Below are 27,629 nucleotides of genomic sequence, written 5' to 3'. Positions count from 1 at the left end.
TGGGGGGTCGGAGGGGCACAGTATACTCCCCCCACAAACATCCATATGGTGATGACGTGGCAGCCATCTTTGACTTGACGCACAACGGACGGGGCGTACCTAGTACGACTAGTACGCCCGTCCGGGATAACGCCAAAAATCGAAATTTGGAAAATGCTCGCGTCCGGGATAACGCGCGGCTGGCACTGTGAAATCGGCTAAGTCCGAATCAAGGTCACGCGCTTCGCGCGTATGAAAGCGAGCGAACAGGCCACAGCCTGCTCATTCGCGCTGCTGCTGCTGCACAGGCAACTGCATTGAACGCTGCCACGATGCCTTACAGAAGATACCGTCGACGTTCCCGTCAGACAGTCTACAAAACTATCGAGAACATTGAAATGACAACTTCTGCTGCTGACAAGAAGAGTAACAAGTTGAAGAACATTTCTGCCAGTGAACTCGTCGAAGGACCCTGTGTGTTTCGTGGTTGCAGACTCAATTTTAGTATTGACTTGAATGATACCTTTTCACATGGCAATGGATGGCTAACAGTAGCCATCGTAAGAGGTGGATCTGGTGTTCCTGCAGTTGGTGGCCTGGAGAGTTTCGTCGACCGTGATGTCATCGCGCGCGCGCGCGCGCGCGCGCGCGCGCGCGCACACACACACACACACACACACACACACACACACACACACACACACACACAAAAGACACTATAAACATTATAGAACAACACCTAAAGTGCAAGAAATTCCCATAAATACAAATAAATGAAATCCCATCCATTCTTAGGCTAATCACAGAGCAAAACTACTTCAGTTTCAACAACAACTTCTATTTGCACCAAGAGGGGCTACCCATGGGGTCCCCCATTAGTGGAACCTTAGCCAAATTCAGCAATGCTGGAATATACTAACCCACATGTAGCTCCTGCCAGGCCTAATACAGAGGACAGCCAAGCACAAATTTCCAAACAAGGTACACAGAGCACATGAGAGCCCTATAGAGTGACAGCACACATTCAACTTTGGCATAACACCTAATGAGCAAAAACCATAACCCCACTGATATCGAAAGCGATTTACACATCCCGAAACACAGCAACAGTTTATACAGACAACTAACAACAGAAGAAAATTACTACACACAAAAGCCTGTAGTGGAAAGGAAAAATGCAATAAACACAAACACAACACTTTGCAACAACACACACTGTACCGTTCTGAGAAAACCGACCCAGGACACAGAACAGAAAGCACACACACACACACACACACACACACACACACACACACACACACACACACAAAAGAACTACTCCCACATCACCCACAGAGACATAAATAAGGAACATAAGTTGTTAGAACTCTCGCTACAGTTTCTGTAGCCTTCTTGCAACATGCAGAACATTTCTCGTGACACACATGAACAGCAAGATGGCTTAATGTTTTGGATCATAAAAGAAGTACAAAAGTTTTGTTTTTCTGTGTATAAAATTAGCTGCAAATTACTCTATGAATGTGAATACTTGGCAAACTAAGTAACAGCCTATTACACACCAAAACTATATCACAGCATTACTGCAATCCAATGGTTTGAACAGTGATAAATGTAAGTTCATGTTTTAGTTTTGTTTCCTAAGAGACTCTCACACAGTTCCAAATGACATGATGTATGCTGAGAAAAACAGCAACAGAAAAAGCACTTAAAGTACGCTGCAAACAGCAACAACAATTCTAAAAATTATGCTGAAGTGTACAATAAATAAGGTAGTATGAAAGTATCCACAGAAAACAATATTTAAAAAACAAACAGTACAAATGTAATAGTGAGTTACAATAACTATACTATTTTTGCATGTTTTAGATTTAAAGAACCCACTGATGATGGTGATAATTGTTGTGGAAACTAGTTTGGGAATACATAACAAAAAGTGTTTTGCGTCAAGGTGGACTCTCAATTCCCAAATCGTTGTTTATCTCTTAAGCAGCAAGACAGATTGCTACTTTGACGAATAAGAAATAAGTGTCCACAATTGGAAGCCAGGCAGTGTGGCTGCCTGTGACGTGGTGCTGAAACTTCAACAGGGGGAGACTTCATCAACGCACCAGCAAAGCAAAAGATGCTGCTGGAGGACGTTTGATGAAGGCCAACAGTGAGTCACACTGAAAACATAATGTCAAGAATCTTCGTATTTACTGGATAAAAACATTAAAAGTGATTTAAAATGGTTAATATTAGTATGCCTAATACAGTGAAAATAAATGTATCTCCCTTGTTTAGCATTTATATGTGTCATGAATGGCAATGAGTTGACATTAAAGGCAACATAAATCATATTTTATGTTTGTGCAATAGTAGGGTACTAATGTGGAAAACTGGAAAGATACCAGCAGACTGGAAATGTGAACTCGTATATGCAATTCATAAAAAATGCAACCAAACAGATCCAAATAGCTATAGAGAAAGCTCCTTAGATCCAGTTGCTTATAAGGTACTCTCTAAAGCCCTGCTGAGAAGAGTTGAAGAACAGACTTATCACCTTATTGGGGGATATCAAGCTGGTTTCCCAAAAGGCAGTGATGCATGTAACAGATAGTTAACCTCAAGAGCATTCTAAGAACTAGAGCAATAAGAAACCAGAACACAATTTCTGTTGACTTCAAAAAAGCTAACTCAAGTGACAGACAAACTTTATTTAGCATTTTAGAGGAATTCAGAATTGATAGAAAAACGGGGTAAATCCTAAAACAAATCCCGACAGACAACACCTAAAATGGTAAGTTTTTTAAAAAATCTGAAGACTTGAAGGATAGAAAGTTCAAATACTTAGGAGAATGCATCCACCACAATGGATTGGATAAAGAGGCAAAGGAAGAGCCAGAAAATTAGACTCTGATTACAAACTAACACAGAACGGGTACAACAAATGAGTGATATCCTATAAGGCCAAAATTGAGCATCATAATTCAGTTATAAATACGGAAGGACTCTACTCTTCAGAATTTCTTATTCTAAATAAAAAAGGACAGTTGGAAAAACTTGAAAAGAAGGAAAGCAAGATTCTCAGGAAAATTCAAGGGCCTCAGAGGACTATTGATCGAACTTCAAAGAATAGGAAAATTAGGAGCTCTACAAGTGCACAAAAAATTAACGGACACAATGTACATAGAACGGTTGAAATATTATGGACAGCTAGCAAGAACTGACGAACACTGACTCAGCAAAAATATCTTTGATTACATCACATCAAAGTCTACCTCAAATTGGGTCAAGAGTTCAAAAGAGATGATCCAAGACAAGTAAAAATTCAGAAGCAGTCAACAGCATAAGGTAATTTGAAGAGAAACCACTAATAAGGAGGTCCACACATTACACTTCTAAAGAGGAGAGAAAGAAAACAAATGAAAGAATGGAGACTTTTTAGGAATAGAGGAAAAGAAGAACAAACAGCTGTAGAAGCTATAAATAATTATATGGTTTTGTCAGACAGACAAAGCAGCTCATTTGGTAGAGTGTATTATAGTCTTTAAGAATTAATTTAAAATATTGCATATTTTATGTTAGCCTCATTTTATTTGTTGGTTATTAAACTAAAAATGCTAATGAACATTAGTACCGTGAGAGCATGATGAATAGCGTCTGAAACTTATTGTAAATCGAAGAAACTGAAAGTTAGTATGCATTTGGTGTATTTCCATAATTTTATAAATTAGAGGCCTCATTAAAATTCTGTTTAGGATGGTTAGTAAACCTACAAAGTTTGCTGCATAGAGAAAAATGACACAAGGCTTCACTACGTGCTGTAATACCAAAACCATACTAATTTCAAAAATTGGAATTCTGTGCCAAGAAACCCCAATTTTAAAAAGGAAATGCACAAGTGCAAGGTTCCTCTTAACTTGGAAAACCATTTATTTTATTACTTTAACACTGTATTTGAGCACTGCATTTAACGTGAATAACTGGATGTCTTCAGCATCACCACAGATCGCTATTGTGGCAAGAAGGAAAGAAGTGTCCATGGCTATCAGTCATACAATGACACTGGCCAAAACATACAGTGCTGAAACTTCAAGAATGGGATGGGGAGCCCCGAGTGAGCCATGAAACTGTATACAACTTTGCTATCTTACACAGTGGGGACCCACTGACATTTGGGTGTGAAACTAAGACATTTATTTTATCAGGTATCTATTGTTAAGAGTCCATTCTGGCATATCAAATATTAAATGCCATAGAGAGTGCAAGTTTCATTAAAGTTTAGTTATCTTAATTCCCCTATGCAGTAAACTATTTATATCAGGAAACAAATGTTAATTGTTATTCTGCCAACAATGTATGAATCGTTCAAAAGTTATACAAATCGTGCCACAGATTTCCCTCCAATTCACATCTCCCCGTATATTGTCACTATCACCAGGGCTCTCTGACATTGGAATAGCAAGGGAAAATTTAATTTAAGATCTATATGATCACATGTAGTACAGCACTTCCCCATTACGTCCAATGCTGGGATGCTATTCCAATGTCGGAGAGCCCTAGTAATAGTCACAATATAAGGGGAGATGTGATTTGGAGTTTGTGTTGGGAAGGGTATTTGACTTGGGTAGTTCGTGCAGCTATGCTGACCATGATGCTGTGGTGGTGTAATGGTCAGTATATCTGCCTAGTAAGCAAGAAGATCCAGGTTCAAGTCCCGGCCGCAGCACAAATTTTAATTCACTTCTTCAGCTTCCAACGTTATTGTGAAATAAGTGTTACACAATTAGGCCTTGTGATAAGACAATAACAGTATCTGCTCCATATGTACCTTTCTATTATTCAAGAACATGTGAATTATGTGGTTATGTGGATGTTCGCCTGCAACATATTAATGTGGCTTATCAAAAGTTAAAGAATAGTGCACTGTCCCCATATAACTGTGTATTATTGCGGGTTTGTTAACAGTGAAAGTAAAGTACTGTAAAACACAAATGTGCTCCTGTCAGCTACATCATTTACAGTAGACACCCCCTAGTTTTTCAGCCAGTATGTCGACACTGAGGACGATCATTGAAGAAATAAAGCAGGCAAGAACCGTCACATACAAGACATCATAAGTATATTCACCAAAAGCCACAGTCAACATTTCAAATGCGGTGCTGCACTTTATTCCATTTTTCAAGTAAAATTTCACGCAAATTCTTTGATCCACCTTCCTCAAATGTAAAAATTCACTGAGCACTCGAAAATCGGTATAGCCTTTTCAACTATCAACAATAAACTAAATATTCAAAACAGCTGAAAATGTGAACATACACCCATGTCTTGTTTTCTTGTACTGTTGTCATAAACTCAATATTATGTTGTGTGTTGGCGCGCGTGTGTACACACACACACACACACACACACACACACACACACACACACACACAAACGAGCGAACTGCATCTGCACCACCAAACTTTCAGAGGTCACTCAGGGAAGCCTTCAAAGCATTTTGGTGTAAGAGTCCCATGGTCTCAGCTGGCTCATTACAGAGTAATTGTGTTTTGTTCGATTTCTTGCCACAATTAGCTTGGTATCTGTACTGCGTAGAAAATAGTGCACAACACTGCAAATGCCAACAGTACGCACTGTGTGTCTTGTTTGGAAACAAATTTGTTCCATTCATTTATGATACTTCCTGCTGACAACAAGAATGCCCACTTTACTCTTTGCCCTTGAGCCTGCATTCAATACTGCGATGTTCTGTCTGTAATATGTTTTCTGGCAGTGTTAGTTGTATGTTAACAGTGATACACAGCAATATGGATAAGTTTACTGATGAAGAGTTGGCCAATATGCATTTAGTACATGGTTCCATGGCATTCAGTAGAAGGACAGCACAAGGATGCCTCTGCCGAGTTCTTCCCAAAGTGACAACAACCACATCACAGTCCTTTTTGCACCTGTAATAGACTTCTACAAGAAACCAGATGTGTTGTATATTTGGCAACTGCATATTACGGTATTACAGGCTCTCTCACTGTTGTGATGGTATTTGCACAGAAATGAAGATAACAGGGGTAAACTAACTGACTTATTGACTGACTGTGACTGACTGACTGACTGACTGATTCTCTCTCTCTCTCTCTCTCTCTCTCTCTCTCTCTCTCTCTGAGTGTGTGTGTGTGTGGGGGGGGGGGCGGCATGTACCTCAGTCACTATATTGGTATATAATAATCAAATCACTATGCACAACAGCCGTGTATGTAGTGGCAATGTAGCAAGTCCTCGGTTATACTTGTGAACTCGTTTATTCACTCTCCTTTCTAACCTGGCATAGTACACTTGAACCTGGCACACACAAGTGACAAGTTTTCAGCCAAATGGGCAGTGGCAGAGACTTGGCAAATTTAGTTTTTAAGTGTACATAGATGACAAGCTCAGAGATGACATCATCGGGCCAGCTGGTGAATTTACAGCAAATACACAGAGTTCATTTCTAATCTCTAATGTAGTTACCCTCCTTCAATCTTTTGCATAGATACAAGTTGCAGCATAGTATCTGGATGCTGATACTCAAGCAAAGTGTGCCTCAGAGCATTCTGCAATAACACTACGGTCAGTATGAACAGTGCCATCTAAGTTGACACTAGGAAAACTGGTTTCTTGCTGGTAATTGTAAATCCAATGCAGCTTGGCCTATAACTGTGAAAAGACGGTTTTCTATGGTAACAACATATCTTTCCCAGCATTATTTCTTCTGATTCAAATCGTAGCTGCATTGACAGTTCTTAGTTGCTATGAAAAGGACGGTGATGAATTTTTGAATCATACTGTCACAAGACTTGGATATCACATATCACACCAGAAACAAAGCACCAGTCAATGGAATGCATCATTCACAATCCTCAACAAAATCACAAAAAGCAAAACAAATTCTAGGCACAAGAAAGATTATGGCTACAGTGTTTTGGGATTATCAGGGGGTCCTGCTCATCGACTACATGCCTAGAGGTGAGACCACAAATACAGCGGCCTACTGTCAAGTGCTTGAACAACTTCACTGGACCATTAAAAACAAGCAGAGCAGAATGCTAACCAATGGAGTCATCCTCCATCACAATAATGCACGTCTGCATGCAGTGGGACAAAGGACTTGCTTCAGCAGTTTCAGTGGGAAATGTTTCACCATCCGCCATACAGTCTATATCAGGGATCCCCAAACTATTTTGGATAAGTGACCCCTTTTACAAAATGAACTGTTATCTCAGACCCCCATGGCCAAATTACCTACTTTTAAGATCAACCCCCATATTCATAATGGTCCGCTAACTTAAAACAGCTACTACTTCCTACACAAATATTAATTATTCTTTGTACACGTAACACAACATAAACAATACAGTACCTACCTATCTTGAAAGTTTTAAATAAGAACTTGTGTTAATTTAATAGGGGTCGATTTTTAGACCTCGTCGACCCCCAAAATCAGTTTTCGTTTATGTCGACCCCTAGGAAACCGGTATCGACCCCAAGGGGTCGATATCGACCACTTTGGGAATCCCAGGTCTAGACTTAGCCCCAAGTGATTATCACTTATTACCCAAACAAAAAGATTTTTTGAGTGGACATCACTAAAGGAGTGTTGATGAGCCAACAATCAGTGCTTCAACAAACTGGTGGCACCTGAGTATACAAAAGGCATAAAAAAGCTGGTGAAACGGTAGAAGTGTCTAACTTTCAATGGTGAGTGTGTAGAGTAGCAGCTTGTGTATCAAACTGTATGTAAAATAAAGTTTGTTTAATTATGTCAAATAAAAATTTCTGTAGGAAAAAAAACTTTACTTTCCAAATGACCCTCATAGTTAAAACTTATTTTAGTTTAGTTAGTAAAATATAAAGTGATGTTATAAAACTGCCTTCAGAGGTGAACATAAATCAACAGCTGCAACAAACAGTCCAATTATTACATACAAAATGTAGTTTCTTCCTCTTCTTCTTCTTCTTCTTCTTCTTCTTCTTCAGGTTGTTGGGGAATTAGCAGAACTCTTAAATGTGTAATTTCTCTAGCATTTTTGTAAGAGCTACTCAGTTTGAATGAGAAACCATTCTTTCATTACTATATTCACAACATAAGCTGGCAATTATTGAGGTGCTGCAGGGAGCAGATGCAAGAAATCCCAGTGTGCCACAAATACTACTCTTGTGGTCAGAAAGCATATAAACCAAAAATGTACCTGTGTTCCTAGGCTATCAGACTTTACACACAAAGGTGATACTTAAAAGATTTTATATAGTTTAAACTGAAAAGATTTTATATAGTTTAAACTGAACTCTTTATTCCTATAAATTACAGGATATTATTATACACTGCCACTGAGAATGATATTGTTTGCTGAGATTGGCACTGAGTAAAAACATGATAAAGCCTTCCAGTTCTACATTTCCTCCTCTCCTCGCATCCCATCTCTCATGAAAGCTAAGATATATTGCCTGTATAATACAGTCACACTCAGGAGGTAAAAGGAAACAATCTTTAAATCTGACAATGGGTAGAAATTTTTAGAAATCTAGAAGAGCAAAAAAATAGAATGAAAAAAATTAAATGAAAAATAACTAAAGCATATGCAGTGTTTTTCAAATAACACACATATATTTTACAAATTGTGTAACAGACAATTTCAGTGAAAATGTTCATGCTTACAATTTTATTGCAACTGACTTACAGCTTTACAGAGATCCACTATTTAATTAAAGAACAATGTAACAATTTCCACTGGTTTGAATTAAATTTTGCTAGAAGTTTATGTGCGATGTACTTTTCATCTCATTCTGTTTCATTATATTCTTACAGTGATCTTTTATAAATGCGTGAATACTAATAAGGTTGCAGCCAATTCATACTTGTTTATTTGTACTCTGTAAACCACACATCTTGCACATTACCCCACAAACATGTCTGAAGAACTATGGACCCTTAAGTAGTCAATTAGTGCAATTGCTGCAGTCTTCAGTTTGAGAACTGTAAAATTGCATTACTATAATGTCTCCTAACTAGAGTCAGCTGGCATTCCACAATATCAGAAGAGCCAAATTATATATTCATCAAAAGTAAACCCTCTCAATAAAAGTATAGACAATTTAACAGGAATCTACTTAGGAAATTCCTACACAGTCCAGACATGCAATGACCTTACATGTAGTCACTGAATTAATAAAGTATGCTTAACTTTTTGTGGCTTTTACATTTTTCTTACTTAGCATCCTAGCCTCACTCTGTGTACCTGTTGTTACTACCGGAGCAACAAATTTTTAATTCTTCAATGACATATTTATGGATACATGATTTCATCATCATCGTCTTCAAGATCTTTTCCACTATAATTTTATTCTTCTCATAGCAGTTTGTGAGCAATATCACATACTTTTTGGCTGTGTGGTAGCAGTGTGGAGGCACGAGCTGACAATTTTTACTGATAGTACTTTTTATTTTCATTCCAGTTGGCTGATATTGCCGAAAGGGACACGAGGTATCTTCTCGCGATGCCCAGAGGTAACCAAGGTAACTTAATGCACTATGTGTATTCAGCCACTAAACATACTGCTGTACCTGACTGGGCAGCCTTTTGTATGCTGTCGGCCCATAGGCCAGTATGAATCATGATGACAGGTACAGGCTTTCGCAGTGTTAGTTGTTAACAGTACCCACCCTACAGGCCAGCAGCATTTATAGGACTGCCCCAAAGGCACAACAGTACGCAGCTTGATGGCACATAATGCACAGAATGTGACACAACTCAAGTTACAGTGAATGCTAAGCTTTAAGGATGAAAAGTTATGCTTCATAGCAAACATGCTTCGACACAAAGGAAAAGCCACAGCCCCTACAAAGTCAATAATTTAAATTACTCCCTTTCACAAACTGTGTGTAAGAAATGGTCATCAGATAAAAAGGATGACACTAACTCTTTGGCTCACCATGTTGCAGTTCTGCAACATACCAACTGAATCTTAGAACATGAAACACACATTTTAGCAATGCTGCAACATTCCACGGTCTTTCTAAGTTCTTAGTGATTCTATCTTATGGCTTCAATGCAATTGCTTGTCATTTGTTTTCCAAGAACACGTGCATCTACAGTTAACTGTTTTCGAAGAACAAAAATAAGATATTTCTATTTTATACAATTTGTTAGATTTAATTATGAAATTATATCGTTTTACGTAAACAGGGTGCTCTAAAATTACCCTTATAACATTCTGGGACTTGTAGAGGGGACTGAACAGATAATATTTTGAACTGGAACTCATGTCTGGAAATGTACTATTTCCATGTTACAACCTTTTGAAAACATGTTGGTAATGTAGCCACTTTTACAAGTAATTTCTTAGCTGTGACCCATTGCGTCACTTGTTTTACAGTTCCACTTATTAATAAACAAAGAAACAAAACGGAAATTTAATCAGTTTTCACAAACACAATTGTTTACAGTACAGCATCTTCCAATTCTGGTGTGTGCCATCTCCTAGGAGCAACACAGTCACCCCTGCTGATGGTGAAGGTAGCCCTTTCTTGAAGCCCTTGTGTAATTGTGGCGAAAAGGGTATGCTATGAGAGTCAGACATTGTGGATAACGATCTTGACAAAGGCAACAAGCAGCTCTTCAATTACTGTGAGCTTTGCCATACAGAAGGATCATGTAGGTGTATTCTGCAAATGTATACTCAACCATGTTGCTCTAACACTAACACTAACGTATGTAAATGAGGTTCGAACCAGGTCAGAGGGGTTGGACAAATGTCAAATGACATCAGCCGATCGGATATATGCATCCCCACCATGACAACCCTGTTATATAAGTGCCTGGAAAACAGTTCCAAACAGCTGTAGGACGGAAAGATTTGTTTCTGGACAGGGGTTCCAGCTCAAAATATTGTCTACTCAGTCCCCTCTACAAGTCCTAGGAGTTTGTAAGAGGAATTTTAGGGCACCCTGTATAAGTGAAGTTATTTTCTTGTCAAAGAAATGCAACAGTGCGTAAGTATGGTTCTCATAAACCAATTAGTTCATTTATGACATCCAATCTTGTTACAAGCTTCTTTAAAATGTTATCTCATTAACTTAAGCACTGAGGGCACTTATTTAACAGAAAAGCTGTAGATTTAAAGCCTTATGAAATTGAGGACTTCTTGAACAACAGAGAGGGGAGTGAAGATGGCATGGACTTCTAAGACATAGTTATATGCTGTAGTACCTCTGCTTTTTTCTGATTCCTGAATAGCAATAAATTATAGCAATATCTAAATATTAAATGCATTTTACCACCTACAATAAAGTATGGCAAAGGTTCACATTATTTCCTGTACGTTCTTTTGTCTCCCTCTTTCTATGCTGGAGAAGTTAGTTCTAGTTCGTCACTACAAGCGATAAGATATTTTTTGTTAACTGGTTCGTCATTATCAGATATCCGCAATTACAAGAATGCATATGTAAGTGGTGGTGTGCTTAACATTACTATAAGAGAAGAAATGTGTTTAAATGCAAGTGCACACTCAGAATGACATTATGAGCCTAGGAAAATAGAAACACTAAGGTAATTTGAAAAGTTTTGCTATATCTTCTGTGTGTTATCAAGGCAAAAGAATTTTGTTTTTCCAGAACCATATTCACAGAGGACCAGGGTAGATGTGACATGATATATAACTATATACATTATATGGGACAAATAAAATTTAAAAATTGCACACTGTTCATACAAAAGAACTAAGGCAGCAAAAGAAAGAGAGACAGGAAGGAGTATCATAACCTCTAGCAAGCAATATTCTAAGAAATCAGAATTACCGCCTGCTATTTGATAATTACTTTACATCAATTCTTTTGTTCGAGTACTTGCACCTAGAGGGTATCCTTAGCCTTGGTACTATTAGAAGTCAAATTCCAAATTTTAAAATGCCAGATGTGAAGGAATACAGAAAAAGGGACATGGGTATTTGGTAAAGCACGTAGCTGCCGTCAGTGGAGCCAACATTTCTGTGGTCAGTTAAGAGTGATGGGAAGATAGTAAATTTGGCATCAACATTTGCAGTGATACAATAAATCTCACAGGAAGTTCATTTCTCTTGACAGGCCATTTATTCTTGGTGAAGGCAAATAGTGAGAAAAGGCATACAGAGAGAGAGAGTTTCAGCTTTACTTGGCAAAAATATTATGCAAACTAAATGCAAGAGTGTCTGAATGTAATAATACAAGACATTAATTAGATGAGAGTACGATTACAAAAGAAACACATACGTGGCACACAGTATTTGCCACCAAAACCTGTACATTAAGATAAAACTGGTCACTGGCCAATATGGTCTAACAAGAGGATTACATGCAGTATCCCTAAATGTACAGGTTATGAACAGACCAGGTGCACAAAGTGTAGTGTTGCACTTGGTTTTACTTACTTATTCCTCAGCTCTACCGCCCTTGAAGGGCCTTGGCCTGCATCACAATATCCTGCCATTCTATAAGGCCCATGGATTTCCATCTCCATCCTCTGACAACCAGCTTTCTCATTCCGCCTTCAATTCTGTCCACCCATCTCTTTCTGGGATGTCTCTTCCATCATCTGCCTCCAGCCTTGCCATAAAAAATCTTCTAACATGTTCTGTCTTTCTCCATTCTGATCCCATGTCCTGCCCACTGCAGACTTCTTATTTTAATGGTAGTGACAATGTCAGGTTCTTCAAAATGTTGTTCTAATTCTGCATTTATAAGGATGTGCCAACCTTCTTAATCACGTATTGGGCTGTATATTTTACGCAGAACCTCTCTCTACCAAATGCTAAGGATCCTGCCTCCATTTGCAGTCATGGTCCATGTCTCAGCACCATCCATAACAACTGGACTTATAATTGTTTTGTAAATGAGGATTTTAGATTTTTGTGATAGAAGTGAGCTCCTAAGCATAGGCAGTGTGGCAAAGTAGCAACTGTTGCCTGCTGTTATTCTAGCTTTCACCTCGCTGCTGATGTCATTTGTCTCCGTGATAGTGAATCCAAGGTACTTTAAGTCTCTCAGCCTTCCAAACTCCTTTTCAGATGTCCTGAGATTTGGTAGGTTTTGCTGGTTGGTCACTGCCATATATTTGGTCTTTTCGACATTGACAACCACGACAAGCTCCTTCATACCGCTCTCCAGATGTTGATAGGCATCGGCCAGCACAGCAGTGTTTCATGTGAGTAATGCCACATCGTCTGCGTAAGCTAGGTACTGCAGTGAACAATTAGAAATGGTTCCTCCTCTATTTAACTCTTATCTGAATTATGACTTTTTCTAGGCCCTTCTTCACTTCCACTTCTCTGGAGATTTTGCCCTTTATTTTTACTTTTACAGCTGGTTTCACTGAGTGCCATCATAGTAAGTTTAACGAGCTGCTTAGGTGTTCCAGCCTCTTCCACCACATTCTGCAATGCCACTCTTGAGATGCTATCATAGGCTTTTAAAATCGATATAAAGCTGGTGTATGTTTATTTGATGCGCATAACATCTTTCAAGTTGTACGTGTAATGTGAATATTTGGTCAGTTGTTGACCTATTTCATCTAAACCCACTCTGATAGTCTCCAATTCTCTCTTCCGCATAGAGAGTAAGCCTCCTAGTGAGGATCTTGGAGAACACTTTACATGTAGTATTTAGCAGCGAGATTCCTGGGTAATTCTGGAAGTTTAATTCATCTCCTTTTTTATGTATGATGCACATAATAGCCATTTTCCACTCCATTGGCTTGCTATCTTCCTGCCAGATGCTCAGTATTAATTTACGTATTGCTTTCCACAGTGGTTCCCCACCATATTTGAGAAGTCCTGCTGGATCTGATCTTCTCCAAGTGCCTTATTGTTTTTTTAAGGTCTTAATTACTTGTATCACTACCTCCATTGTGGGTTCTGGTGTTAAGACCTCTGGTCCATAATAAGTTATTTCTGCCAGTTCTTCCTGTTCTAAGCCTTCTACTTCTGGGTTCAGTAACTCTTCGAAGTATTCTGCCCATCTGTTAAGTATTTTATTACTCGACTCTATCAAATTCCCTTCTTTACTACTACATATATTTGTTCTGACTTGAAACATGGCCTTACCTTCTTTAATATTTTGGTACATTTCACTTACTTGCTTCTCTTCTCCTAGCTGTTCAATTTCTTCCAAATTTTTTGTTTTCTTGTGCTCTTTTCTTCTGTCTGCAAACCCTCTTTGCTATATGCCGCTTCTTATTATATTTATTTAGATTTGCTCTAGTTCTTCTGTGAAATAATTTCATTCGTGCTATGTTATGCTCCTTAATTCTTCTAACACATTCTTCAAACAATCTGCCTTCCTTTGATCCCGTGTGTGTCCCAAAACCTCCCCAGCTGCCTCGAGGATTGCAGTCTTGCATCATTTCCACATTATTTCTACATGTTCATTTGATGTGTCCAAACCGTTCTTAATGCCCCCTTCTATTTTCATCTGATATGCTCTCTGTATTTCTTCTAACGTCAGTTTCTTAATGTCAAACCTCTTCTGTTTGTGGCCTTTTTGTTTACTAAATAGTGAGATCCTTTGCCTGTACTTAATTTAACTCTCCCTGGATGATGATCTGAATTTCGTCAGCTCCACATTGGCGGCTAACATCCACTATGTCCGAGGCATGCCTCCAATCGATCAATATATGATCTATCCGATTTCTAGTTTGTCCACATGGTAAAGTCCATGTTTCTTTGTGTATTTTTTGGTGTGTCAAACAAGTGCTGCTGATACTCATGTTTTCCCTTAGAGCAAAATCTACAACCATAATTCCATTGTCATTTGATATTTCATGGAGGCTGCCTCTTCCTAAAGTTGGCTGATAAGACTCTTCTTTTCCTATTTTTGCATTCAAGTGTCCTATTAAGATCTTAACATCATGTTTGGGAGCCTGATCATCCAACTGCCTTACCTTGCTATAAAACTCATCCTTTTGTTGTTCATCTGTCTCCTCTGTGGATGCATGTACAGTCTTAGACATAAAAACTGCCCGCGGGCTGGCCGCCACAGAGACTAAGTTCGAGTCATTCACTTAAGGTGGCCAATAAATCCGGCCGCCCCTGACAATGCTAATTCCGCCAAGCTGCACAATCTGGCAACACTGTAAGATGCAGAAATGTCAGGAGGAAGTGTTGCCTACTTCCGAGATGTTGTCGTGTTGTGTGAGCTCATGGTCTAGTGGTAATCGTCATGCATTTTAAGCTTATAGTTGCGTGTTCGCGTCATACTGTATATTTTTTTCCCAAACATTTCAGCCCTGATTGAATACCGAAGACAATTCGCTTCACATTCTACCCACCAGTAATAACAAATACTTCCAGAAACAATTCCACAGGACAGCTCATGGCTGCGTCACGATTAGAACAGCTTACGCTCGAGCGTTTCCTCACGCTGCAGTGGCTACCAGTCACTGGCCAGCCACCACCCGCCGCCTGAAGTCGGGCACGAATGATTTTCCACATTAAGAATCTCTCAACTACTGATATAAGCGATGGATTATCATTTAACCATCATGCCACATTTACATTCAACGGGCAAGGTTCAGAAGTCTGGTGTGGGAGTATTGTATGCTCTAATCTGAAACAACAAAAATCAATTGAGTGACTATTATTGCAGTTTTGCTAGAATGTCATCGGGTCACTCATTGAACATTCCTATGCAGTACTGTTACTGGAGACGAGTTATGATGCCTTTATTGTTAACTTCCTAAGAAGAAATGAAAGGCCGTTGATCTGAGAAACAAAACTATCCAGGAGATTGATAGGGACATCACCTCTTAGGCAGTGGTATTGATAGGGAAGTCATCTCTCAGGCACTTGTCCCTTTGATCGTATACTTTTAAACTTATATGTTTCCCACTCTTGATCGGTCAGCCATCAAGGCAATTCATTCCTACAAGAAAATGCTCTTTAAACTACACCGGTTTAATGACATTGTTAGAACCAATAGGTTTCTACAGGTGTAGAATTTGTAAACTATTTTAGCATTGTCAGATTGTTTCACATATTGTGAAAGAATATACTGTTGCTGATTGATTTCTCTTTGATGATTACTCTTGTGTTCAATAAACTAAATGGAAAACACAATTAAAATATTCTCTGTGTTAATACAAATTAAATTAAATTTACTACAGAAACATCATGATGGCAGTCTATCTTATTATAACATTGGAAGTTGATTGTGCCTATTTTAACATGAATTAGTAGGTTATTACCAACTTTCTACTTCAAAAAGGTCTGTATTTACTTCATGTCCTATATCATATTCAAGTATTATGAAAATGTGGAAGTTCATAGATAAAATTATGAACTCACAACAGCAAAAAATATGTCAGTAGAAAACAAAAGTGGCATTATGAATTTTGCAATACCATAAGGTTTTCACTGAAGGGGTACTGAAAGTAGCATTTTACCCCTGCGTTATCTTACGATTCCTTTATTGAGTTTCTATCTGTCTGCTTGTAGCTCTGCTACAAAAGAATTAAAAACATGGCTTTCAGCAAGTCTCAAAAGGCGAACAAAAGCCACTTGTACCTAGTAGGCAAGCACGTTATCTCGGAGCTAGTGAAGAGATGTGGCCTATGTGTCTTTCTTATTGGTCCAGTAGCAGCTATTGCAGATAAATTGCAGCTTAAGAGAGGAGAGTAGCTCTATTTCCCTTGTGGAACAATTTTCGTGGACTCAATAGTATTAACTGATATCATTATATCACATCGAGAGAAAATCACTCGCATTATTCAACTGAAATGACATGATAATATCAAGTGAATTTAGCAAGATAGTTCCATGCCATCAAGGAAGTAACTCGTCAGCCACGAGGTGCCAAACATATTCTGCATTGTTGCCAAGTTTCAGTTATACTACCAAGAAGGATACCAACTGATTTGTTCTGTGAGTGACCTCTGAAGTGACTATAGCTTTGTCTCAAACCTGTGGGTGACAAGGGCTGGAATATCCTCATTATATGTCAATGAGTCTTATTCGCATTTCTGTAACTAGGTTTAGGGGCTAGAGTGTAATTACTTGTAATATATCGAATTAGGGGGGGGGGGGGGCAGGTGGCAAAGATGGACATTTTCGTCTGACGCGGAGCATGTGTAGATAGATCCTGCAAGGAGGTTGGCTGTTGTGACTTGATAGTGCAATGGTCAGCGCATCTGCCTAGTAAGCAGCAGGTTCAGGTTCTAACCTCAGTAGGGCACAAATTTTCATCTGCCTCCATTCCTGTATTTCAACGCCTTGTGACAGTGTGGACGTCTGTCCCTCGATATTTAAGATGCAATTGTTTTCTGAGGCAATACAGGTGATTTTCGAACATATGTCTTGCCATCTAGGTAACGGGACTAACGGCATCCATTCCTTAGTCATTGCTTTGTGATGGTGCTAACCTATGTCATATACATGCAGATAAGATTGTAGCACATATTTAGTCAAGTAACGAATGGTCAGTATACAAGTATTTACGAACAGTAGAAGCAAGATTGCAGCGAGCTGATCACTTAACCAAGTGCAACAAAGAGTACCTGCGTAGTGAGTCATTTCAGCTGCATAGCTGATGGCAATATTTGTCAAGCAATTCACTGCAGAATTAATGTAATACCCGCATGATGATCTCTGTAGTCATACTGTATCATTAGCAGCTTGTGAATGGAGTACTGTGTTCGTTAAATCACATTACTCAAGCTGATGCCAAATAAAGGTAAGTGATGATGCCACCACACTGTATGTACTTAGTCACCGCTAGATAATGTGCGCCACAAACTGTAAGCTGGTTGACAGCATAACACCGCCACGTCCACTGACAACCTGTACCATCATCACCACATCGTCGTTACTCGCAGCGATTACAAGTTGCTGATGTTTGTCAAGAATAGCGGAAAGCGCATCATGAATGTGAAGTTCCACTTGCATTACGCCTAGGACAGAGAGAATCCTAAATAACAGTAAGAGGTTACCCAGCGAAGGGAAGAGTCCACGTATTGTCTCGAGTTCTTGCAGTTTGATATTAATGTAGTTGCTGATGGTTTCACACTAATGGGTTCTTTTGGCTATCGGAATACTCATATGGGAATTATCAAAGTGTAATTGCTAGAACACTCAACTACCTTAAAACCACCTCATTTTGGATTGAATATGACTCGGAAAGCAATCTTAATTTGAAGTTTCCGTCCATCTCCTGACGACCTACTGAATAAAATCTGAAGTATTGCATAGGAATGTTCAATGAGTGACCTGATGATGTTCAAGCAAAACTGCAATAATAGTCTCTCCATTGATTTTTGTTGTTTCGAATTAGAGCATGAAGTACTCCTACACCAGACTTCTGAACCTTGTCTGTTGAATGCAAATGTCACATGATGGTTAAATGGTAATTCATTACTTATATCAGTAGTCCAGACTTCCTTAATGTGGAAAATCATTCATGCCAGAACGATCTTTGCTGAAACAAGAATATCTTTTTCTGGCATATTTTTCGCAAAAGCACTTGCTCCACATGCAGTTCAAATCTTTCAAACTGCCTCCTCTGCATTCTCCCCTTTATTAAAACAAAAATGAATATTGTGTTGCAGATGTTATACCTTTTTTCACCTGTGATCCAATTTTACAACACTTAACCATAGCTCATAATTTTCAAGTATGTAAAATCCAATGCTTAACTACAAGATGATAACTAGAACTTCAAATTCGAAAATTACACTTGAGACACACACGGACAGCGTCACACCGAGTTCACCTGGGCAACACCCAATTTCAGGTGGTGGGTGGCGTCTGGCTGGTGGCCAGTAGCTGCTGCAGCATGAGGAAACGCTCTAGCGTAAGCTGTTCTGATCACAACGCAGCCAAGAGCTGTCCTGAGGAATTGTTTCTGAAAGTATTTGTTAATACTGGTGGGTAGAATGTGAAGCAAATTATCTTCAATGTTCAACCAGATCCATAACTTTAGACGAAGGCCGAAATTATGAGTGCTTGTGTGTGTGTGTGTGTGTGTGTGTGTGTGTGTGTGTGTGTACATTTGAACGCGAACACGTGACTATAAGCTTAGAATGCACAACGATTACCACTAAACCATGGGCTCACACAACATGACAACATCTCGGAAGTAGACAACCCTTACTCCTGACACTTCCGCATCTTACAGTGTTGCCAGATTGTGCAGATTGCCGGACATAGCATTGTCAGGGGCGGTTGGTTTTATTGGCTACCTTAAGTGAACGACTCTGACTTAATCTCTGTGGCGGCCGACCGGCTGTCAGTTTTTACGTCTAAGACTGTACACGTATCACTTATGTTGAAAAAATTTTCCCCTAATCTTTACATGGAAATCTGTTCATTGATTACTTTGAAGTGCATTACAGCATGTTTCAGTCCTTTAGCAACCACAAAACCTGTACCAAAGGTATTTGCCCTCCAGCCACTATAGAAGATAGTGAAATATCCAGAGTTCATTATGTCACTTCCCTTGCACCTAATTTCCTGGAGAGCCAATAATTTTATGCAATAGTTGCTTACTCGCTTTAGCAGCTGGCATAGGGCTCCAGCTTGGTGTAGGTTCCACACATTCCATGTTCCTACGTACACATCACTTATCCTTTCTTTGTTTTCTGGGTCGTCATCAAATTATCTGTCCGGCTTATTCCCTTGTTAGCATTCGCAACAAATGCTTTTTAAGGGGAATATTGTTAATCTTCTGCTCAACCATCTGAAGGATTGCCCCTTACAGCTCGCAAGTAGCTGGCTCCATTTTCTGGGGAATATCCTTAGCCTTTGTAGATCCCTCTACTGACTGCAAGGCAGCAATTGATGGTTGGGGGCTCCTCTGCCTTTCTTCCAAGTCACTGGCCCTCAAACCTACTGGCTTTGGTCTGCCCCAGCTACTTCATTTCCCTACCCTCCATATCTGGAGAACATTCCCCTATCTGCTACTCAGGGAGGCGCCCAATGAGGGACCAGCAACCCCATACGGGCACTTGGTTTTAACAAAATAAGTTATTATTTTCGAAGATCATGTTTAGTAAAACACCAGACATGCACTACATCATGCATAAAAATTGTGCGCTAACAACGAAACACTGCAAATTGCAATAAGAATTTTACTGTACATACAAAATTAATTTTTTGTTATTTCCCCCCCATCATAATGTGTACCAAACAACATAATTTTTGTTATGTTATTTAAATATAAATAACCAAGATGCAAAGAGTAATACAAAAATAGAGTGGCAACATCTCGCAAAACAAAGCTAATCTCCTGCAGCAGTTTAACATCACAGTTGGTTTTAAAATGGAAAGTGTATTGGGATGCAAAGTGGATAATGATCTGAAAAATAATTCTATTAAGTATGACACATCGGGCTCTACAAGATAAAGTGCACATCGTGTGACACTACATATACAAAACACGTGAGGAGGAATTTTGAAGTAAGATACAATAATCATAAAGATGCCTTAAGAACTGAGCAACTTTGACAGATCAGTATTATGAAAATGATAATACTGCTACTCACCCTATAGAGGAGATACTGAGTCGCAGACAGGCACAATGAAATGACTGCTAGATGTTTAAGTTTTGGCCAAATAGCCTTCCTCCAAAGTAGGAAACAGACACATAAGCAATCACATAAATGCAATCCACAAACACACGAGCACTGTCTCTGGTCGCTGTGGGTGAACTGCAGGCAGCAACTGCAACTGATGGGAACAGCAACCTGCCGTGGGTAGTGGACTAAGGAGCAAGCATGGTGTGAGGAGGGAGAGGGGTAGCAGGGTAGGGGTGGGAGAAGGTGCAGTGCTGCTTGAGGGAGTGTGCAGGGGTACGGTGGGGACAGGGTAGGACTGCTATGTGCCGTCAAGTGATTTGGGGGAGGGGGAGAAGGGGAGCGGAAAAGGAAAGAAGTAGAGAAGGAGAAAAAGACTAATGGGTGCACTGACAGGATAGAAGGCTGTGTAGTGCTGGAGTGGGAAAAAGCAAAGGGATAGGTAAGTGGAGGACAGGGACTAACGAAGGTTGAGGCCAGAGGGTTACAGGAAAATAGGATATATTTCAGGGAGAGAAACCACCTGCACAATTCAGAACAGCTAGTGTTAATAGGAAGGATCTAAATGGTGCAGGCTACGAATCAGTCATTGAAGCGAATCACACTGTGCTGAGCAGTGTTCAGCAATCGGTGGTCCTGCTATCTCTTGACCAGCTATCCCCTTCCCTGCTCCCACTCCAGTACTAAACAGCCTTGTATTCTGAGAATGCAGCCACTTGTCTTTTTCCCCTTCTCTACTTATTTCCGTTTCTGCTCTCAAACCTCTTGACTGTACATAGCTGTCCTACCCTGTCCTCACCATATCCTTGCATGCTCTCCTAAGCAGCAACGTATTACCCCATTCCTACCCTGATATTTCTATCCCTCCCTGGCCCATGCCGCCTCCTTACCCTAACCACCCACGGCAGATAGCTGCTTCCATCAGGCCCAGTTTCTGTCCACAGTCCGGCCACAGAGGTCAGAGACAGTGGTCATTCTCTCTCTCTCTCTCTCTCTCTCTCTCTGTCTCTCTGTGTGTGTGTGTGTGTGTGTGTGTGTGTGTGTGTGTGTCCAATTTTGGAAGAAGGGGTTTTGGTAAAAAGCTTAAATGCAAAAAGCGTAAATGTCTAACACTCTTTTCATTGTGTCTGTCTGTAACTCAGTGTCTCTTCTATACAGTGAGTAGCAATCAATCTTTTTCATAATATTATTGTTATTCCATCCTTGACTCCATTGTTCAATAGATCAGTGATCAGTGGTAGTCAAGTATGTTCGTGATGCTGGACATATACTACCAGTAACTGAACTGCACCAAAATCCTTTAAGTATAGCATACACTTCTAAATGGGAAGAAATTTCGCTTCCTTAAAGAACTGGAAATGTCTCTGCATAATATAAGAGCCAGAATATTTTAAATCATCAAGTCATGAGTGGTTCAAGTATTTTCTTTAAACGCTTTACATGGGTGCTACAATAAAGTCTCTTACAGTTTGGGATGATATAATACGCGTTAAGTGCAGTCCAAGAACATTAAAGATTACTGTTATATTACACTGTATTGCAGTTGCCACCTGTATGTAGAATCGATACACCATACTCCAAAAATTGTTGAAAAATGAACATAATATTGGAGATGTGTTTTTACAACAATAACAGCAAATAGCAAGTGCATAGCTGACTTTCATCCCAGGTGCATGAGGATGCAATAGAACATACAATAAGTGGTCATTACACCAGATGACAGGAGAAGATGGCAGAATGAAGGAAACAAGTGTGTGATTTCAACAGTGCTACCAGAGTAAGAAGAGAGAGTGCAAAGTAAGACAGTTGCAGTTATTATTCTTTTTTACATAGTTAAGAGTATCAAACTTTTTAAAATCTTCCTGTATATTTTACCTGTAGATGAGAGTTTGCTCGTGAAATATGGAGAGTGATGTGCTCTTTCCTTAATTTCATACAGTTAATCCAAATTTCAATATTTTACTAATATCTCACAACCATGGCCACAGTTCCAGCTAACATTGACAAGTCTAAACTATGATACTGTTTCTCTGACAACAATATTTGAAGTCTACATATAGAAATTCATAAAAGTCTACACACAGAAATTCATTAACAACTTATATAGTACAGCCAATAGCTTTCAAAACTAGCTCATTTTTAACTGGCAGACTTACCATAAACTTCACACTGTATGTATATGGTATAGATAACTTCTGATTTTTCTTCCATTCACTTGGAATTTCCATGGGCTCTTTACTGGAGCAGTCAATTTTGTTATTTGGATGCTTTATACTCCGGGGAGTTACTTTTGCCGCTGTAAGAAAAGATACATTCTTATCAGTAATATCAGTTCCTCTACAAATTTTTCTAGTCTTTATCCCTCTTTCTTTGTTGCTTTTGACGAATAGAGGTTGCTAAACATTGATTACTATGATCAAATTCCACTCAGTTTATACTGATTAGTCTCACCCCATCTTTAAACACAGTGTTTCTAAAATAAATATAAAAAATGAGAGAGCTGGTAGTGTGGGTCATAACAAGCAACTTTCACACAGCAACTCATATCTGCATTCCTTAGCATCCAGCACTACGCATCATGCAATAGTGTCACACACTGCCAGCAAGGCAAGCCTACCATACGAGTCAACATGTTAGTATGTCTGCAGTGCAATGTTTTCATTTCTTTGTGCCGTCAACATAAAAGAGGTAGCGTGGACATTTTATGACATTTAATTGCAAACAGTTACAAAAACTGCTCAAATTACACCCTCCTGCTTAAATGCTTGTCATGCAATGACATCTGAGCAATTGTCATAGCCTTTCAATCTCCCCTGGCAAAGTGGGGCTGTATCTGAGGCTGCTACAATTCGTGCTATAAGCAACTCACCTTTCCTAATAGGTGTTTTGTACCCAACAGGTTTCAGGTGTCTCCATAAAAAAAAAAAAAAAAAAAAAAATCAAGAGACGTCAAGTGGTGGGAGCGTGCAGGCCATGCCACTGGCCCATCACCCCCTATCCAGTTCTCAGCAGAGGTCTCATCCACATGATTTTGCACAGCATGAGCTAAGTGTGCAATGCACCATTATGTTGGTACCAGATGCGCTGTCACAGGTTAAGAGGGACATGTTCCAATAACTCTGCAGTGTTTCCCTCAAGAAGATTAAGTATCCGTTTGTGTTCAGTCGTTGGGGGAGTAAGTATGGACCAATCAGATTATTATCTACCAAATCAACCCAAACGCAGACTACAAAGTGCTCTTGGTGACGACAAACAAAGAAGGCATGTGGATTTTCATAGGCTTACGAATGCTAATTGTGATTGTTCGACACACCTCCCCCACAAAGGATGCCTTATTCATAAAAAGTACAAAGTGTGGGGATTCAGGTTGAATGGCACACTTCTCCATAAGCCACTGACAGAAGTCAGTAACACAGAAAATCTTCTCAGTTAGGGAATTGAACTTTCTGAAGGTGGTAAGGGCACAAATCATCTTCATTCCAAACACACAAGAACATGGAATGACTTACATCCACATCTCGGGCAACACTCTGTAAGATTGTTGAGGGTGTGTTTTGTAGTAGTGCTAATGCCTCCTATTCAAACTCTGGTGTAATCATTGTGCATTGACAACCACATTCATCCACCCTTTGCACCTGTATCACAAAACGAATGCATTGGGTTTCGACGTAGCCTTAAATGCACACATGCCATTACAACACCTTTTCGGTGGACAACTCACCTCAACAGCACCTGTCTCTCTTTGGGATCTGTGGATGGCAGTGAACATTCATGGATCTGGCACTTGACGACTCAGAAACCGTTGAATGTACAATACATTTCCCTCCACCATCCCATAAGCACGGCAGACATGTGCCCTTTCCTCCCATGAAAAGCTCTTTATTTCCTGTCTGCTCCGCACAGTAGCAAACACAAGTGTGTTCCCGTTTCTTGATACACTGACACAGGGCAAACCAGTCACTGCATATGTACAAGTGCCACCCTCTATGCGGCATCGTATCAAACAGGCATTTGCAGCACCAAACACAATGCTTTCGCATCCCAGCAATTACCAGAAGAAACTCTGCGGTGTTGTCCTGCCTGCAATACTTACTACCATTTCGACACTGATGGTGGGTTGTATGCCTATCTTCCCAGCAGTGTGTGACGCTGTTAAATGAAACCTTAAAGCAAACACTAAGGGATGCAGACATAGGTTGCTATGTGAAAGTTGCTTGTTATGACCCACTCTACCTGCCCTCTCATTTTTTACATCCGTTTTAGAAACATCTTGTATGAATCAAACATAAGCACTTCTTACGACCACTCAGTATTCTGTCCCACAACCACTGAAAATGGGGCATACAGTTGGATTTTGCAAAGCTTTGGATAGGAACTGATAATTAGTGATGGAATAGTGTTATACATTTACTTGCATGTACGTTACAATTAAAACATTATTCCAAATAAAATATTTGCTTCTGGTGCACTACCATAATAATGTGGTGTGTGTGTGCGTGTGCGTGTGCGTGTGCGTGTGCGCGCGCGCCAGATGACTGTTAAAACGCCACCGTTTGACGGTTAGTGATCTATTAGTTTTTGGTTTAATTTTACTTTCAATGGAGAAGAAGTTACATTGAACTAATGAAGTGACAAAAGAAAGAATAACACGCACCATCAACACTAAACCCATTAAAGGTTCAATACTTACTAATTTAGAAAAAGGGTGGGAGAAGAAATAAACTACCCTTGCACTGAACTGATGTGATTTTAGGAAACTGTGAGATATAAGAAAGGAGGGCCAGACTTTGAATCTGTTATTCCTGAATGCAAGTCTCTGTTCTCTGCATGCTGCATTTTTATTTGACATTTGATACTCATTAATGAGTCAATGAAGTATGTCATATTTTAAGTCAGTGAAAAACATCACATTGTTTTGCTACTGAATCTGCAAATATGTTTTGAAAGTACTAAAGAAAGCCAATTTACTTCAACAGTTTCAAAATGAAGCTCACAGAGCATTAACATTCAAAAAGAATTATCCGCAAATGGCTATAATCATCAATTACTGCACCATTTTTTGGTTGTTCCATACTGACAAACACAGGAAAATACTGTGGCTATTGTTAAGTATCTACTGTAACTTGTACTCAGAATTACACAAGCAACAAAGTATTAAAGGTGATGCACAAAATTTCTTGAGTACATAAAATACCCACTAGAGCAATTTTCAATGATTCAGTAAAACACGCAATAAAAGTACTGCCCAATCACTTAGTGGTTCATTTACCATTTGAAACCTAGCAGCAATGAATAATGCCAGCCTGACAGGCAAAGCTGACAAATATTTGTGACAAGTATGACATGATTATTTAAGACTGAGAACTACTTACAGATAATTCTGCCAGCTTTATCCTGGTAACCAATGTCCCAATCCATTCCTTCAGGACTGTGGTAAGTGATTTGCAAATCAACATGGTTGAAAATATAGTGTGCTTTCCTGTTAGTCTGCATATTCTGAAGGTAAAAGTAAGCTTTGTTTAGATGACCAAACAGAAAAATATGAAAAAAGGCAAATGAAATCTAAGAACAATGAATGTACAAAAGTGCTAATACTTTGTGAAGCAGAGCTATTCTATGTACTATATTAGGGGAACATAAATATTACAATCACGCTGAAATTCTTTTTATATCCACACTTTTGAAAGAATCAACACAAATTGCAAATAGAAATAAACCTTCGATTTGAGAACTACTCTACACCTTTGTAGGTCACCTACAGCATTGTCCAAAAGTCCTTTTACTCCCAAGATCTTTCATATGGATGTTAAATTTCATGTGCCAATGTGATTTCATTATGAGTATTTCGCACGATTTCTTTTTCAAAACATTTTCCACATTGTAACACATGCTAAGTGGACCTTCCACCATAAATCTGTAATACTGGTGACTAAATTAGTATTTAGTTGATAACCTGGTAAACCAAACTGGGGAACATCCCTCTTAGGTTTCCCCCGTCAGCTCACTGAAAACTTCTGCACAATACGCAGCAGAATTCCTTCACTTTGTCTACTATGTATAGTCATCCTCACGTTTGGCATTACATTATCACTAACCTCATTTCTTTTGCCTTTCTTTTATTTACTCTTAAGCTACATTCTGTTCATTCCCGTCGATACACCCTATAATTCTTCCTCTTTTTCACTAAAGACAGCAACATTATCAATGAATGTAATAGCTCATATTCTTTAATACGGAATTTCAATCCCACTTGTAAACCTTTCTTTAATTTCCCACATTACTACTTTGATGTACATGTTGAACAGAAGGGGAAGGATTACATCTTTCTTAATACAAGCATTTACGCCAAGGTCTTCTAGTTTTATTATTCCCTCTTGGTTCTTGTACATATTGTGTGTTACTCATTTTCCCTATACATACACCTATTTTTCTGAGAATGACAGTATCTCAATTTGTCTACATCTTGCCTCCACCATCAAACGCAACACCAGAACCACCCCTCTTGTGCCTTAGTAAACAAAGGCAAAAAATTAAGTTCGAAGCTGAGTTTCTTAAAGTCCACCTCTGACTTCAATGCACTTTGAAATTCTCTTGACAACACCACGTGTAGTAATTCTGGGGCCATATTGGCATACTTTGACGAGGGCAGCCTATTCATAATCAAGCAAACAACTGTGTTCACTTTTCCTTTGTAGACTTTGCCTTACAACCATCCCCACTGGCAAAAATCCAAAGGGCTGTGGTTTTGGAGCCATGGTGCCCAAGAAAAATGGCCACTTCTACCAATCATTCTTCAGGGGATCATTAGACTTAGATGATACAACGTGATGAATAAAATGTACAGTGGTCCCACTGTGCAGGAAGAAGACACACATCCTTGAAGCCAAAGGAATCTCTTCCAATAATCATGTGTATTTAAGGTGTTTTGCAGCCTTTATATAGTTGATAAATGACATTTTATTTGTTAATATAGTTTATTTTTATATAGTTTATTTTTTTTTTATTTTTGTAGAACATCTGCAAAAATTTTTATAAAGGTAAAAGATAAAAACCTCTAAAAATGTAAAATATACGTAAATACTAAACAGTCTAACACCA

General features: G+C 39.1%; 1 protein-coding gene across 1 annotated transcript in view; it reads right to left on the bottom strand.

The window, feature by feature from the left end:
- The window catches only part of LOC126262222 (transmembrane 9 superfamily member 2), a 135,094-nt gene that overhangs the window by 43,185 nt on the left and 64,280 nt on the right, over nucleotides 1-27,629 (bottom strand). The window contains exons 6-7 of the mRNA XM_049958669.1: nucleotides 25,904-26,027; nucleotides 22,688-22,827 (exon numbers count right to left, since the gene is read on the bottom strand). Coding sequence (XP_049814626.1) covers nucleotides 22,688-22,827; nucleotides 25,904-26,027 — 264 coding nt within the window. The remainder of the gene's footprint in view (nucleotides 1-22,687; nucleotides 22,828-25,903; nucleotides 26,028-27,629) is intronic.

The sequence above is a fragment of the Schistocerca nitens genome, chromosome 6, assembly GCF_023898315.1.
Source record: "Schistocerca nitens isolate TAMUIC-IGC-003100 chromosome 6, iqSchNite1.1, whole genome shotgun sequence".
Taxonomy (NCBI): Eukaryota; Metazoa; Arthropoda; class Insecta; order Orthoptera; family Acrididae; genus Schistocerca; species Schistocerca nitens.
Note: the sequence above shows the minus strand (reverse complement) of the source record. Positions and strands in the feature narration are given on the sequence as shown.